Source organism: Calliopsis andreniformis, chromosome 12, assembly GCF_051401765.1.
Source record: "Calliopsis andreniformis isolate RMS-2024a chromosome 12, iyCalAndr_principal, whole genome shotgun sequence".
Classification (NCBI taxonomy): domain Eukaryota; kingdom Metazoa; phylum Arthropoda; class Insecta; order Hymenoptera; family Andrenidae; genus Calliopsis; species Calliopsis andreniformis.
The window spans coordinates 4,501,836-4,517,898 of NC_135073.1; the positions used below are offsets into that span (position 1 = coordinate 4,501,836).

Consider the following 16,063-nt stretch of genomic DNA (forward strand, 5'->3'; position numbering starts at 1 on the left):
TCCCCGGCTCGCTTTGTTGCCAAGTGAAAAACTGGTAAAGATCGGCGTGTACTCTTGCGGGACTACGGAACATCGTAGCGTCTAATGAGAAATAGTACGAGACAAATTGCTCCGAGACTTTGAGAACCCTTCCACGGCGTCTTTGACCAGTGGATGGCTCGGCTTTATCCCTTTGTTGGGAATTGCCGAGCGACTCGTGTTACCTGGTGCTCTCTAGATTAAACCTTGCCCTCTGCATTGAGCTACGTGGCAAGAACGAAGGCAGCAAATTAAGCGAAACCGAGTTGTTTCCACGCCAAGAATCAAACCAAGAACTTCTGATTAATCCTACCGACGAATTGGTCAGTGAGTGAAAGTTCAGTAGGCGAAACGGATATTGAAAATCCATCGTCTCGTGAATTCTCGAAGGACAGGTGAAAGAGAGAGAGAGAGAGAGAGAGAAGTTGATAATAAGATAAATGACCCAGTAGCCGACCATATCCCGATATTTGGATGCTATTCCTAATTTTATTTTATTTCAAGCTTAAATTCTAATGTACCTAATAAAGGACAAAAAAAAATAATATCATAAAATAGTATATTCCGCTACTAGAATGCAATTCAAGTGTCAAGATATACATTTTTAGGTTGCCCATTTACTGGATTATTTGATATCTTGAGCGCCTGAGTACATTGAGTCATTAACCTTACATATAGAATATTTCTAAATATGTGGAGTAGTAGTTACTCAATCTTTAATATTATTTAAACCGCTGGGCCACTATTTGTCTGCACGGTGTGCTATCCTTTTTAAGGTCTTACTAGACACAGAGATATTTTGGGCCCTTAACCGAGTGGTGCACAATTATAAATCTTAAAGAAGGTAAGATACCGTAAGTACATAATGTAAAATAGCATATAACTGAAAAACTAAACGTTTTCGGAAATATGTGCACATGACCTTCTTTTATTGTCTTCGTGTCTAGAATCTATCCTACAAAAATATCCCACGTGTTTGGAACCACCCTACAGGAGGTAGCTATCTAGGTTTTGCAGATTCTGCTGATCTTCATCTTTGCGTACTTGCATTCGTTTTTCTCGAACACTCGTCACGGATAATAATCTCGGATCACAAAGCGACGCAACAGACGTGCAATCGATTACGCATTCGCAGTACGCTCGTGCCAATTAGGACATTGTAAAGACAAGAACGTTGAAGCGTAGGTGATCTCTGCCCTTCGCTATCTCCCTCGAGATCTATTCCCCGTATCCTCGCTCTCTAATTAGTCTGCCCGATAAACTCGATTACGATGTCTCCAGCTGTCCTCCTCAAACCCCTTTCCTCATATCTTTTCACAGTGTCCACACCACGTGATGCTCAATGATGCATGAGAAGTTCTTTTCTCTTGGCAAACAAGCATTCTGGCTTGTAGTCATGCTTTCTTGACAGTCGAACAATTTCCATCGTTGTTACCATTGAATTACATTGGACTTCAAAAGTCCCTGTGCGCAGTCATTTCTTCGGACATTTTAAAGCGAGAGTAGGTAAAAATAATTGTATGAGGTATGAAATAGTGTCATGTAAATATTCCAAAAATTCTCCAGTGTTTTCAGTGTTAAATGCTTTTTCATTTTCATTGAATATCTCTTTTTCCACATTATCAGTTTCACTTCGTTGGAAAGTATGATACTGTTGTTACTTATAGTTTAATAAAAGTGTCGTGGCTAAAGAAATTCAGACAAATAGTAGTGTCGAATAGGCATCAGTAGGTACTGTAATACACGTAGTATTATAGAATTTCACAAAGCTCCGAAAGACTCATGGGTAAAACATTTCAGACGACCTTGATGTACTCGATCCTCTCGGCAGGTGAATTGTTTGCAGGCAGAGACATTAGAGAGTCGTTGTAGGAAACTCGTGAGACAATTCACCTTACGACCCTTAAAATATTGGTAAAGTTTCAAAAGTGGCGGGCCTCGAGATCCGTGAAACGAAACTCCCTGAGACCATTGTTCGCTGAAATAGGTAACTTCACGGAATCGCCACATATATTACTCGAATCAGTGGTAAAGCACATGGTCCGGTTACAGTCAACTTTACGCTATCGCTCTACCTTTATTACTGCTACGAACTCTTGGTATTTCTTGACTGATCAATTTACTGAAAATTCAGAAGAATTATACGAACTTTTACCTAACTGGTGCAATTCGTTTCACATTTTGCTTTAGATGTATACCTGTATCTACTTTTACATTTTCTTTGATGCATTAACGTCTTATAGGCATTTGGAATTCTTGCAAATATTGTTACATGCTGTTGAATGAATGTCGATGTGGCATCACTCTATAACAGCAAGAATAATAATCATATTTAATAGTAGAAACAAGATCAATATATACATTCGACCAGAATATGCGTTCTGATACAAATGCTTCTCTAGTGACACAATCTATGGTTGCTCGTACATATTCCTGCTGTGCCAACAATTACTTAAATTGGATATGAATTTGTAACAGAGTACACAAAATAGTTTCAAGATCTGTATCACGGAGTCCAAATACTACTCACAGAAGAATGTTACATTCTTTGTACATGAAAAGTATGTATTCGGTTTATGCGTGCTAGGTTCGTACACATAACAAACACCTACAAGGTGAAACAATGTATTTGATTATAAGTAGGGACTTTGACGTCTAATGAAAGGAATCTAAGTATTTGTTGTTCCAGATATGAAATTGTAATTGTGAGTGTTGTACATATACATTTAGTACTGATTCTGTACAGAATATACATTATAATTTGACCAGAAAATATTTTGGTTTTTAAAGCACTTATAAAGCTTTCGGACCCATTCAATTTTAATTTAATTTGTCAGAATTAGTATGTTGAAAGAACTCAAGAGAAATTTCAGACTGTTTAATTAAATTCGAGTCTACTTGAAATGTTCCCAGTCTTCAGCTCGTATAGCAGTATGGTATCAAGTATCTCATTTAATGAAACCTTCCAGATCAAATTGCTTCTACCAACTATCAGAGAATCATTTTCCCAATTCCAGTTGATAGTATGTAAAAAACAAATTACAGAGCTCGAAAGATGCCATCAGAGACTCCAACTTCTCGTTCCGTTACGGTGTCTACATTGCTATGTATATGTACTCGACGCTCAAGAACGAATCGCTTCCTCGACTGCTTCCAACTCGATCAATTAACGGAGAAAAAAGAAAAGGGACCCGCTATAATTCCCTTTCCTCTGTATTCGATATTCATTTACGTCACTGGCTTGTCGAGTGCTCCTCCGATTTTCTCTCATTTCATTAAACGCCTGTCGCCCTGTTCTGAAAGATATATTGGTCCTGTTCAATTACACTGATCCGTTTCATTGCGATGCGTCGCGAACGAGGTGACCAGCAAAATTGCATCAATCTTTCACGTTAGATGAACCTGAAGATAAATTTTGCATGGTCACGCGTCTCGCGGCCTATCGTTGCGTCTATTGTTCAGCTTTGAACGTATTATTTAGAGTCGAGTCAGCCATCGGAATAGCCCTAAATTACGCATTATCTCTCACCGGCTTGAGGAGGAGGCCTCTCTCCATTGCTGACTCGTCTCGAAATACCATTGTCTCGCATGAGTGCCGAGACTACGCGCATGCCGTTTGTTCCTAACTAACCTATACATATACATGATGATCGTGTCGTCAAAGGTCACCCGTACCGGAAAATTGGATGTCAGCCGATCGACTTTCATCGCTGATTAATGATAATACGTCGATGGCAATTAACGAGAATCTCACGTAGTTGCTCTTAAGATAACGGAACGACGCGCGACGCATGATCTGCTTTATACTCGGGGAAATTGCGACTGTATTACATAATTCTCCGAGGGCGAATTGAATTAGTTAAACTTAATTAGACTAGTTAGACTTGTTGGCCATTTTAACCTTTAGCTAGTATGGTTAGATTACGGTATTTATATTAACTCTCTTTTCTATGCTTACAAAATAGTTAAAACTTATAAAACTAATAACCTGACTAGGAATTAGTAGATAACTTGGAACAGTTAATAAATTAAAAACGTTCGACTTTTCTATATATATCTAGTAATATATTAGTATTGATCACTTTTCATAACGGAATCCCAGTGACTCCAGTACATTATGTTAAAATATTGGCACTAGGTCAGTTTAATTGATTTTATGATCAAATTATATCTCAACGATAACTGTACACCATAAAATATTGTGGTATATAAAATAAAATATCGTAAATAAAATATCGTGTACACCGTAAAAAAAAGTTACGAATATTACTAAAGTATGGATATAAAATACTTCTCAAATCTTTCTATCATATGTACACAAATATTAAGATGTATATTATGTACAACTTGTATGTATTTTACTAAGTTTATTTAGAATTGAGTAAGTCGTAATGACCGTTTGATTATCCATCGTTTCGTACTTTTCTCTGCACGACTCGCTCGTGGCACAAACAGGAAACGATTTCCGAGATAAGAATCACTCGGAAGGAAGCGCTGACAAATAGGAAGAAAAGTTGGTGCAAAGACATAGAGGTACTCCTTTGATGTGGTTTGTCTATTAGACCAAGCTTCCTTTTTATCCTCCGCATTCACTAAGCTCTACCGAAGGATTCTATCGTTCCTGATGCCACCTTCGACCTAGCGCCACCCTCGAAAGCGGAAGGAGTAACGCTCTGTATTCCCGATAAGATAACGATCACAATGCATGCACATTTACTGGAACGGTAATCCTCGTTGTGTCCTGATAATTGAGCGTTTGAATACGGCTGGAACGTATACTAGCCATTATTGTCAAGACGGTATCAGCACAGGTCGTAATTTGTTGTTGCTATGCGTCTTCAATGCTAGCCGAGATTTAGTGCGCGCCCATTACATGTTGCTTTGGATTTATTGTTCATCGATTATCGACATTCGTTAAAGACACGAGTTGCACCACCCCAGTAATCTTTTTCCATTATTTGTGAAACGGCAACTACCAAGCAACTACCAAGAGCATTTTTATTGCCATAGTGTTTGCCAACTATCCGGAAGTTATAGTTTATAGAGTATACATAATATAAAATAGAAATAAAAGATTTGAACAAGTTATAGCTGTAAAAAAAGTAGATAAAAACTATTCTGTCGAAGTAAATTCACGAATTAATCTTGCCAGTAAAGGAGTAAAATAATGTAGAGTTTATTCTTTAACACATTCAATGTGGAGTCGATACATGTATTGAGCAAAAGGCTGTCTTTTGTACATTTTTTCTTCACACTGAACATATTAAGCCCACATTCTCAGTTTCTCCCTTTTTTAAAAATTTGTGTAAGTATTGTTTATTAGGGATGTGCGGGTACCCAAGATTACGGGTTCGGGTAGGTCTAGAAATGTTCAGGCAGGCTTGGGCGATTACCTGACACATGAAAGCACACGGTAGGACCCATTTATTTAAGTGTGTAACTATAAGACTACATGGGGCATCGGAATTGCGTGCTGAAGCCAAGATGGAACGTTTAAAATATATGGGAAGTACATTGTGTATTGGTCCATCTCTTTTATGTCCGCTTGAGTGGAATACGCACGTGTCAGAAAGGTTGATGCGATGAAAAGAGACAGAGATATATATATCTGTACTCTGGTGTTGACTTTATTGGCCTCTCATTAAAAATATACCAGTACCCCATGTAGTCCTATACATATACGTGAGGACCAAAGTACCGAAGCTATCGGGTACCTAAACACATGTGTATTTGTCACAAATTTCTATGAATAATTAATTTTAACTTAATGGATTTTTCTTTTTGCAATAAGGGATACTATAGAAAATGTTATATCATACTTGTATATGTTATTGCTCCTTTAGTTAAACTACAATCCCAGCAAAAACACGTTTAGTGCGAAAATATTTATCAAACTGCAATTTTCTGACAGTAAACTAGCCGCTCAATGTTGGGAAAGTAACGCAACCTGTTTACCAATTTTTAAGAAAGCATTTACAATCAATTATAATTACATTATTAAAGAATACTCTTACTGAATAATAGATAATTTAAATATTGGCTTCTCACAGTCCAGGTAAAATCAGTAATTTATCTTTCACTTTAACAATTACTATAAGTAATAACATGTTATATCGCATACATATTTTTTACTATGTAAGAATAAATTCAGAGTTTTAAATAATTTTAAATTAACCTGACCACGAAAACTCATTTACTTTCTATTTTGGATCCACAAATTAGAATGAATTACTCACGCAATTAATGTAAATTATTTGATAATTTGTTTTAATGAGGGAAACAGGACTACGTACATTTAAATCTTCACGAGTAATTTCATACAATGAGTTTTAAGTAGTCATTATTAGTAACAATAATTGTAATTGGAAATGACATTGCCGCTTGTTGAACGTATAATGCTCGTTTTACAAAAGAGCTTTATTGTTTTACAATTACCTCCTTTTGCGTCGAATATCGGTGAAAATAAACTGAACTGTTGACGTATAGTATATAACTCCCAAAATTAGCGAGAAACAATTACTTCTTGTTTCATATTTTGAAATTAAGATTAACTCAAAACTTCCTACTGTATTATGGATTAATGTTTTAATTGCACTTATAAAGTAGGAATTTAATATGAGCAATGGTGAAAATTTCCATTGCTGAGTAACATGGTTCTAGCTTAGTAGATAGAATATTTCGTAAATGTCAGATGTATTATTAGAAATTTTTGCCTTTCATAATGACAGTTATGACTAGACGTAGTGAAAAAGATCATATATGTACATTTACAGTAGCATACAAACATTTTCATAATTCAAAATAAGTCATCTTATTTTCTAAAACTGAAGCTTACGCGATATTTAATGAATACTGAATATACAAATCTGGACCCCAAAGCTAAAATGTATTAAGTCACAAAAAAACACAAATGAACTTAGTACATCTTGGCTCTAGGGTTCAGAAATATGAGAGGTAAATGAAAATGATATCTACATGTAACAAACAAACGTTTACTATTCTTTGCACTCGTTTATAAGATATCTCTATATTACAGTAATTAAAATCCATTTGATCTCTCAGTTCGAAAATTAAAAAGAACATATATAGGTGATACTGTAGTAGTCTACTGTTCCTATTATTATAATCCTAACTGTGACAGTTAACGGTTGCATAATTGACTACTTGTTAGTACGCTTTCATTTTCAAGAATTAACAGTTAATACAGTATTGTGTTTATCGTCTTCTTCAGACCAAGAGTTGTCGTAATACTGTATTCTGAAGAAAATCTTGCCTGAATTTTTTTAGATTAAACTTGGTAGAACCGTTTTCTTTCAGACTTAGTTTGAAGTTTTCATAAGAGCCCTAAAGTTATCATTTTTTGTTTCCCTATTTTTAAAATTCTGTATCCATTAATCGTTTTATAATCTTGAGATCAAAACTGATTTTTCATGTTCCTTTTCGAAGTGGAATTTATTGAAAATGAGAGCTAAAAAACTTTGCGTGCCTGTATGTATATCTTTTTAATTTATTATCTCTTTCCATAAGTACTTTCTAAAAAGTCTGTATGGTGTGAAAAAATGTTGCAATTTAGAGTACCCTTGACAGAGAGTTTATAAAATTGTATAAAATAAAAAGAAATTAAAGAAGCATATAAAATCAGTAGAAATAATGATTTCAAATTGTTTGTAGCATCTCGGGAACTTATTGAACGTGTTAAAAATTTGGAACATATATCCATAATTTGTTAAAATTTTATTTATTATAATTCTGAACACTAGAAGTGCATAAATCTTTCTTTCGAAAATTAAATGTCAATATCAGATTACTGCTGTATAAAGCACTGACAAAATCTTTATAAAGAAAACCACACGTATGTTTAATTTATTTAGCAGCATCAGATTTAATAAATATTCTATCTTTAAAATTCCTTTTATCTTACTATGCAACCGTTAAAGGACGTAGGCTTGGCAAATCTGATCCGTCATAGGTCATAGTTGTGCAATTTGCTCGCATCAACCACATCGTTCAAGCTAGCTTACTCCAGTCCCACTCCTGATTAGTTAACCCACTGTCGATCTCTTTGATTCTAAAAGAGGATAACCAAGCTGAAGTAGGTTTGAGGAAGTCTCTCAAGGGAGGCTTGTATTGTAGACCAGCAGCCTTTTCCTGCTCGACTCCATCCTCACTGGCGTGCTATATAGATCAAGATGAGAGGAGCCGCCCGGCTGGAAAATCACTTTAAACCTCCCCTACGGCTAATATTAACTTTCTCTTATCGTATCGCGAAATTCCCGAACTCTTTTTCTCTCCGCATACCGGATCGAAAAGGCTACTACCCTGCTGAGCTTTCGTGCGTTTCGATACGGCTAGCCTTCTTGATTTACGCAGCCAGGAGAGGGATTAATTGCTCATAAATTTCCTTTTTTCGTTGAAACGCCTCCCTAAACGCTTTCGTTTTCGCTAGTAATTAATTTTTATCGGAAATGTGTCCTCTCCCTCGTCTGAATTGAACCTTCCCTTTTGTTGATCAGCTAATGGTGCACAAAGGATTCTTTAGCTTTGTTCTGCGATTACGTAGTAATTACGGCGGGAAAGATAAGCGTTTAGTGAAACATTGGATGAGGTACTAAATACGTATTATATAATTTTTGTTAAGTTATAACTGTAACGACGAAATATAGGACTTACGTATCTAATTACTGTTTTCAAAAAATTTAAGGGAAGGATGAGTGTATTTAGTACATGATATTAAAAATCTAAGAAATGATAAACACGTAATTGTAGCAATTATACAATCAGTTTTAAACATATTATACGGAATTTAAAACTAGCATGAATATGACTTGGATTAAGGCAGGAGAAACAGCAGATGCACTGTGAAATACATATAATAGACTAAGATTTTAACATATTTTTTCATAGCCCTAGTTATACAAATGATTCCAGATATCACACAACGTCGTTATGCCTGAACGTCTTAAAAATATCAGGCAACCAATGTTTGAAAGACTTCTAAGAGTTACATCTATAAGATGTCTTGTAGACACACTACATAAATGTCTTAAAGACTTACGCTTTTGAACATCTTAAAGACTTCTATTTTTCGTCTGAACGTCTTATAAACGTAATTTAAACGTCTTTAAGATATCTTATGAATATCTTTTAAGACGTTCTAAAGACATACTGATTTGTAACTCCAAACGTTTCAAAAACGTCTTTTAAACATTTCTGGAAGTTTACTGTATATCTTTAAGACGCTTTTTAAAACATATCTGTGTTACATGAGATATTTCTGCTATAACTAAATTTTTTAATTTTCTTACATTTTTTGTAGAAGAAATATCATTAGAATTTCGATTTTTCATTCCACCTTAATATAAATACATATAATTATACACGTATTCCAAAAATTACAAAAATCAGTTTAAAATAAATTCAGTTCTCATCGAACACAACGAATATGCACAGAAATGACAATCAGAACCTAAAGAACTTATATTTAAAATAAACGAAAATATATATCACTGAAAAGCTCCATCGAAAATGGTGTTTAAAGAGACTAAATTAATTCACGCCGATATCGATCGAATAATAGTTGAATGGGATACTCTAGGCGTAGGTGAGACCACCAAAAAAACACAAAATTACCGACGCTTCGGTGTCGCGGTATTGCGGCCATTATACCGGACGATGGCAGATAATGGACACAAGTATGAAACGAAATTAACAACCCCCTCCCATCCGCACCCAGTCCCAACTTTATCTCATTAATTATTATGCCCTTAACGTTGCAACGTGGCGGAACAGCGGCCGCAGTTGTCGAAGAACTTTTCCCTTTGCCAGCGTTTCAGGCGACCGACGATGACTTTTAAAGTTCGGAGATTTATAGTCGGCGCTGTTGGCTGAGGGGGCAAGAAAGCCTGACCGAGATGGCGGGTCGCGGGGGCGAGAAGCTGAGGGGGACGAAAGAGTTGGCGAGTGTCAAACCGGCACACAGGCGCACTATTTTAACGGGGGAACTTTATGCAAGTATGATTTTACGGTGCAACAAACTGTCGCGTTTCTGGTGGCGTGAAACGCTAATACCTTCCGTTCTTGCAAGTAGTCGCGCTCGACGATAATTCACTCAACAGTAACTTACGCCGACCAAGTAACCGACCGCTGAAGTCGTTAACGATACGAAAGTACTTGCTGAATGTGCGTGTAGAGAAAGGACAGTGGCGCGTTGGCATGTCTTATCGATATTTGGTTTGCTCAGATATTAAACTGGTCAGCGGCATAAAACAAGAAACAGGGAAAACTAATGGAAGGGTTAGACAGTGCTCAAATACAGTAGGAAAATAAAATCTGCTTTTGAATAATGTTCAGACTGACATTTTGAGTGAGTTTTTTGACATTCGAATAAGAACTATCTGGTAGAACGTGTTACTTATTTTACTGTGTGTATAATCTTGTAATCAGTAATTAAATGTGTTGCATACTCAATTCGTATGTTTGTTCGAATCAAGGATTATTCCTTAGTTAGCAATAGTTTATTTTATTCGAATTTTGTATTAGAAGATTTGACATTTGATGATATTTTATTTGAAATTTTATTCAGATTAGAACTACTTTGAGTAATATTTTGCGTGATAAACAAATGGTGTGTTATTATTTGTAAAATATACAAATAAGGACAAAAATATAGAAAAGGTATAAATAATTGGGCCTTCTTGAAATGAAAAATAAATTATTGCATATGATGTGAATAATTTACATTTTTAGTCTTTCAATTGATACATTCTATTGCATCACTTTTAATTGCTCAGTTGGGTACCTATTTTTTAAAAAAAGGACATATTTTTCTTTCAGATAATAATACTAAAAATAATTAATAAAATATATAAAAATATTACTTTATCTTCGAACATGATACACTACTTTTGAACATTTTTACCACTGACAATCCAATATCTGTCATAACATATCACTAAGTATTTAGTTTTGTCGACATTTACTCTGCACCAATTCATCTCCTGTGACATACGTCCGTTAATCTCACGTGTTTTACAATCCAAGTGACAGAAAGATTCTTTGGATTGTTATTCATATTTTACATTTTGATTACTTATAATTGCAATTTTATCTTCATATTACTCTTGTCATATATGTCAAACATTTTTAAAGTCAAATTTCAGTTCCTAAATGTTCCATAGTCATTAACTAAGCATTTAAATAGTTTCACCTACTATAGTTTCGCAACTCGTTACCACTAATGACCAAATGGAACTTAAAAGCTAAAGTTTCGTTAAAGATTAAGCGGGGAAAAAGAGAAAGTAACTAGAAAATAAAAAATAGAAGTAGTACTGATAATGACGAGTTTGCAGGGAGTATATGCAACAATTGTTACTATTATTGCTGTTATTCAATTTTATGTATCTGCATACTGTGCAACAGATTCTCACACTACCTTAACATAGTAACAAAATCTGAATTAGAAACCTAGATAATTTATTGCATTCTCCATGAGATTTATTAATATCATTTCGTTTGGAATTACAATAAAGTTTATTTACCTATTGATTTTGTAAACGTTATTCTTATTAATGACTTCCATTATAATTGCATCGAAAGCATAGAAATTATTTCTCGAATAATTGCTTACTAACTACACAGATTCGGCGATTGAAACTTACAAACATCAAAGACGATTATATTTAACCATAATAACTCTATTTCAGTGTAAACGCGCGCGTACAACAAATAACACGAACGGATTGCATAATACGCGTAACACAAATCTGTCAGTAAAGTCGCTTTAATTTCAATTTGCAATTCACCTGATGTATGATAATTGCTTGTGAACCGAAGGGTGTAATGTATCATCAGAAATCAACAATTCATAATGTTCTCGTACAATAATTGGAAACAAACATGCTACGATTAAATTGAACTAATCTGCAAAATTGCCTGTACTATATTTGTGCATAATTGTTTACAATTATGACATATACTGAAGTCATTTGTACACATAGTAGTTGTTTAAAGAAGTGGCGAATCTAATTTTGGGAAGATCGAGGACATAATAAGCATTTCAATATTTTAAATCGAAGAAAAGTGTAGGTAACATCATCTTAAAAATGTAAGTGTACAATTTGGATAAATGAATGCTTTAATACTTTTCTAGTTTGAATTAGTTATCCAAATCCTTGCAGGTTTAGTTAATATTTCAAATATAGATTCTTTATTTTAAAAAAGGTTGTAGCAAAACTTAAAGTATCAGAATGCTTAGACGGTTTAAGGTTTTTAAATTAGATACTAATGTGATTTATTATCCATTAGCTCTTGAGCGGATGCTCGTTCTTCCTCCACTTCAACTAAATTTAAGTAACACAAATATTCTTTTATTCATTTATCGATTTTATTTATTCATAGTAATATTGAATTTCGTCGAATTCATGGACGAACAAGCATTTACTCTCTTAATTTAAACACACCATAACATACCTTCAAAATCGTCTTTTCATTCAACTGTTTTCCATAATCTTTCAAACAGTTTATAATTAAAACATATACTTTGTAATAGTTTGTAAAACTAATTATATTGTATATCATTCAAGCTGTTCACTTCACACAAGATAGAGGTAAAATTTTATTTAAAATTCGTATTCTACAAAAAGGAGTCGGTACGAAATTCTCAACGCGCAAGTAGAAAAGACACAGCACAGCGAGGCTTGAAAACCGTCAAATTCATGAGTTCGTTGAACGTGGGGCGACGGAATATTTGAAAATAGTAGAGATTCGTTTCTGTGCGGCGACTCGTGTCCACCACGGTCAGTGGTGAACTTGAACGAAACGATTGGTATAATATGCCAGGCGGAAAATTATGAGGAGTATGCACAGACGGACGACAAGGTAATCCGTTTGGATGAGATTGAGGGTTCCTAGGGAGCGGCTCCCACGTGGACGATTTCAAACGCGTGTAATTCGTATGAAGTTACCGCGTGTCGACAGAAGTAGCGCATAAGTTTTAAAAGCATCTCCGTATAGGCGGGCCCTGGTCAAACGTGTACACCAAGGTAATTAAACGTGGTAGAGTCTTCTGGCAACCTGCACACTAAAACACGCTGAAATATTCGTGTTTTCGCCCCCTAAATGCAACCACCGTCCGTAAAATTCGATGTTCGGGCTCAGCTGGCAGTGTGCAAGCACTTGTTACGTAATTGACAGGCCGAGGTCAATTTAATGTCATTTTCTTGTTTTCTTCCCAATTTGAACTTCTAATTAATACATGCTCCTGTAGTTTATTCCACTAGTAATTTTCTTTTTGGACAGGAAAAAAGATACAAATCTGATTTTTGTACGAAATACAGATGTGCAAGTATTATTTTTTCATCAATTCTTTTTTTTATTATTATTAATAATATTTGAAAGAGATATCGCTATTGATAGAAAAATTCTTTACGAAGGATGAACATTCCTTCTGACGAAAAATTGATCTGAACAGAAGGATTTGAAAAATAAGTTAAAAAAGTTATTTCGTTATTTACTATTTACTTATTCAATGTTACGTTACAATTAATTTAATAAAGCTTTTTCTAAAATTTATTATACCTAGAATGAAATGAATATCGTGAATACCCAGAAACAAATGAATATCGTTGAATCTGTTTTTTACTAAATAGAATCCTATATCTGTTGCAGCATAATGAACAACAATAGCGTGGAGCAGCCGGATCCAGATAACATAAAAATGTTCGTGGGCCAGGTGCCACACGATATGGATGAAAACGATCTGAGGAAGTTGTTCGAGGAGTTTGGCAGAGTGCATCAAATAAACATCTTGCGGGACAAGATCACTGGAAGTCATAGAGGTAAGTGTTTGGTCGGAAATGGCCGTATTTTATAAATTCATGCCTCACCTGTCCTCATGATAACTATTAAGAAATTAGCATGAGAAATACATGCATAATAGTTTAACGATAATAGGTATAACATGGTATACCTATAAATTAAGTGTGTTATGATATGAAGTCTTTGAAAAGTCCTTTCTCTTAGTAATCTACTGTCATAATTCTATATTTTCTTTAATTAAAAATTCACTAGTTTTGGTCTATTGTGCCATTGATATTATTCTTATTTAGAATCACCATTCAGAAATAAATGAGTGACATGTTACACATGTAGTCTTCGAGGAGGAAATCAATGTGATGGATTGAAAAAATCAAAAATTCTAATTTTATTTCATTTGAATGGCTGGGGGTTTAAAAACTGATCCTTCAAAATATTAAAGTAAAATTCACAAAACTGACAAAGGTACAGAAGTATTTCAAACGTGATTTTTTCGAAACTCTGTTTTTCAAACTGGGCGAATTTATAACTTAGTTAATTTTCATACGATTTACTTCAAATTTTGGATGGTGATCCCTAATTCTATTTTTTTCAGTTGTACATAAGGAACAAGGAATTATAAAAAATTTAGTTCGTAGATAATGTTAAAAGAGCGATGACTTGTTCACACTTTTTCGATACTTTTTCTTCAAAGTTCTACTATTTTATAACAAATTTTTCTTTCTCAAATCCGTATGTGCAACTGAAGCTATTATCTTATAGCTTAAGAAAATGAAATAATTTCTGTTTTGAGGACATGCAGTTAAAAGTTACACGTCCGCCCGATTTCAGCAAATTTTAAGAAACCTCTCACGTTTGTTCCTACTGTGGCTGTAATAATTAAAATTTTTCTATAAAATTTTAAGAAAAAATAGTTCAGGAAATGTACTTTATGAAAGCATTGAAGATTTTTAGAAAAAAATTTTTAATTTGTTCAAAAAAAATGTTTGAAAACAGTCCTTATTTTTAACCGTCACAATGGTTTTCCCACGTAAAGAATATATCAAGAAAATTCAATTATACAATTAAAAAAATCAATTTGATTCATAATTCATAAATTTACAAAAAACACGAAAAAATAAGTACCCAGAATTTTCTGCACATTATTTCAATTCGTAATATAAATATTCGTAACACAAGTAATCTCTAATAAAAATCGTCCGTGATACATTTCATGTTCTGATCAAGTAATGGTCACGTACCCTGAAATCTGCATTACACGAGAGTGAATATCTAGGTTTAACAAAATGAAAATTAAAGTAGGCTACGTGTTCTCCTGAGAATGCAATTATCGCGATCTACTCTCGAGAGTCAAATTTTCCGATGTATGAACATATCTACACATATTGAGGATGCTTGTAGAGAACAACAATCATAAAAAGCTATAAATTAACACACATTTTGAGAGGACTCTTGAGAACAATTATCGCAGAAACTCTCCGGAGGAGGAATCGCAAATTGGCTCAAAGATTTTCCATACGAAATATCAAAATATGTTTCTTCACAAAATCGAAAGCTATTTTAATAGCACTGACGACTTGGCTACATGTCTTATTACACTTTATCTAACTCCATCATAATTGTATTCAAATTTACTCTTTCATATTGTTTGTGTTGAACTTAGGCAATTTATTTTGCTTCACCTTGATAGATAGCCACTGGCACCATAATTAGTATCGACTATTTGTATGCGTGTCATCAGTAACTATTAGATAAGTCTGCCACAAAGTTTTGACGGATTTCTGCATTTTGTCGTTACTTAAAATCGAACAGACTCTTCCCGCGGACCTAATACGTTATTCTGAAATAATGCTTCCTTAGTGACCCCATTTTGTCTCCTTCTCTCTTTCTTTTCGATAGAATTATTAAGTTCGGTCGGAAACTTCTCGTGTTTTAACTCAAAGTTGACAGCGCAACGACACTCGTGTCCCTATAACAAGTGCGAATAGACGCGGAGCGGAAGAAAGAGAGGAGAAGATGGATGCCATTTACGATGGCAGACAGGACGATAAAACGTTGCGACACGATCGTAGACCAAGATTAAACCGGGCGGTGTTCGTCCACACCTCGCGGACATAATTCGAGGATAAAATAATTCTCACCGCTCGGAACGGAAGAGATTGAACGATTTAGGAACGACCTTGCGCGATGATGAATCGTGACATCCTCATTTCATTCGCATGCTTCGGTTTAC

At 34.6% G+C, this 16,063-nt stretch overlaps 1 protein-coding gene across 7 annotated transcripts in view; it reads left to right on the forward strand.

The window, feature by feature from the left end:
* The window catches only part of LOC143186354 (CUGBP Elav-like family member 1), a 537,153-nt gene that overhangs the window by 290,157 nt on the left and 230,933 nt on the right, over positions 1–16,063 (forward strand). For all 7 annotated transcript variants that reach the window (XM_076390000.1, XM_076390002.1, XM_076390001.1 and 4 more), the window contains exon 4: positions 13,684–13,853. In XM_076390000.1, coding sequence (XP_076246115.1) covers positions 13,684–13,853 — 170 coding nt within the window. The remainder of the gene's footprint in view (positions 1–13,683; positions 13,854–16,063) is intronic.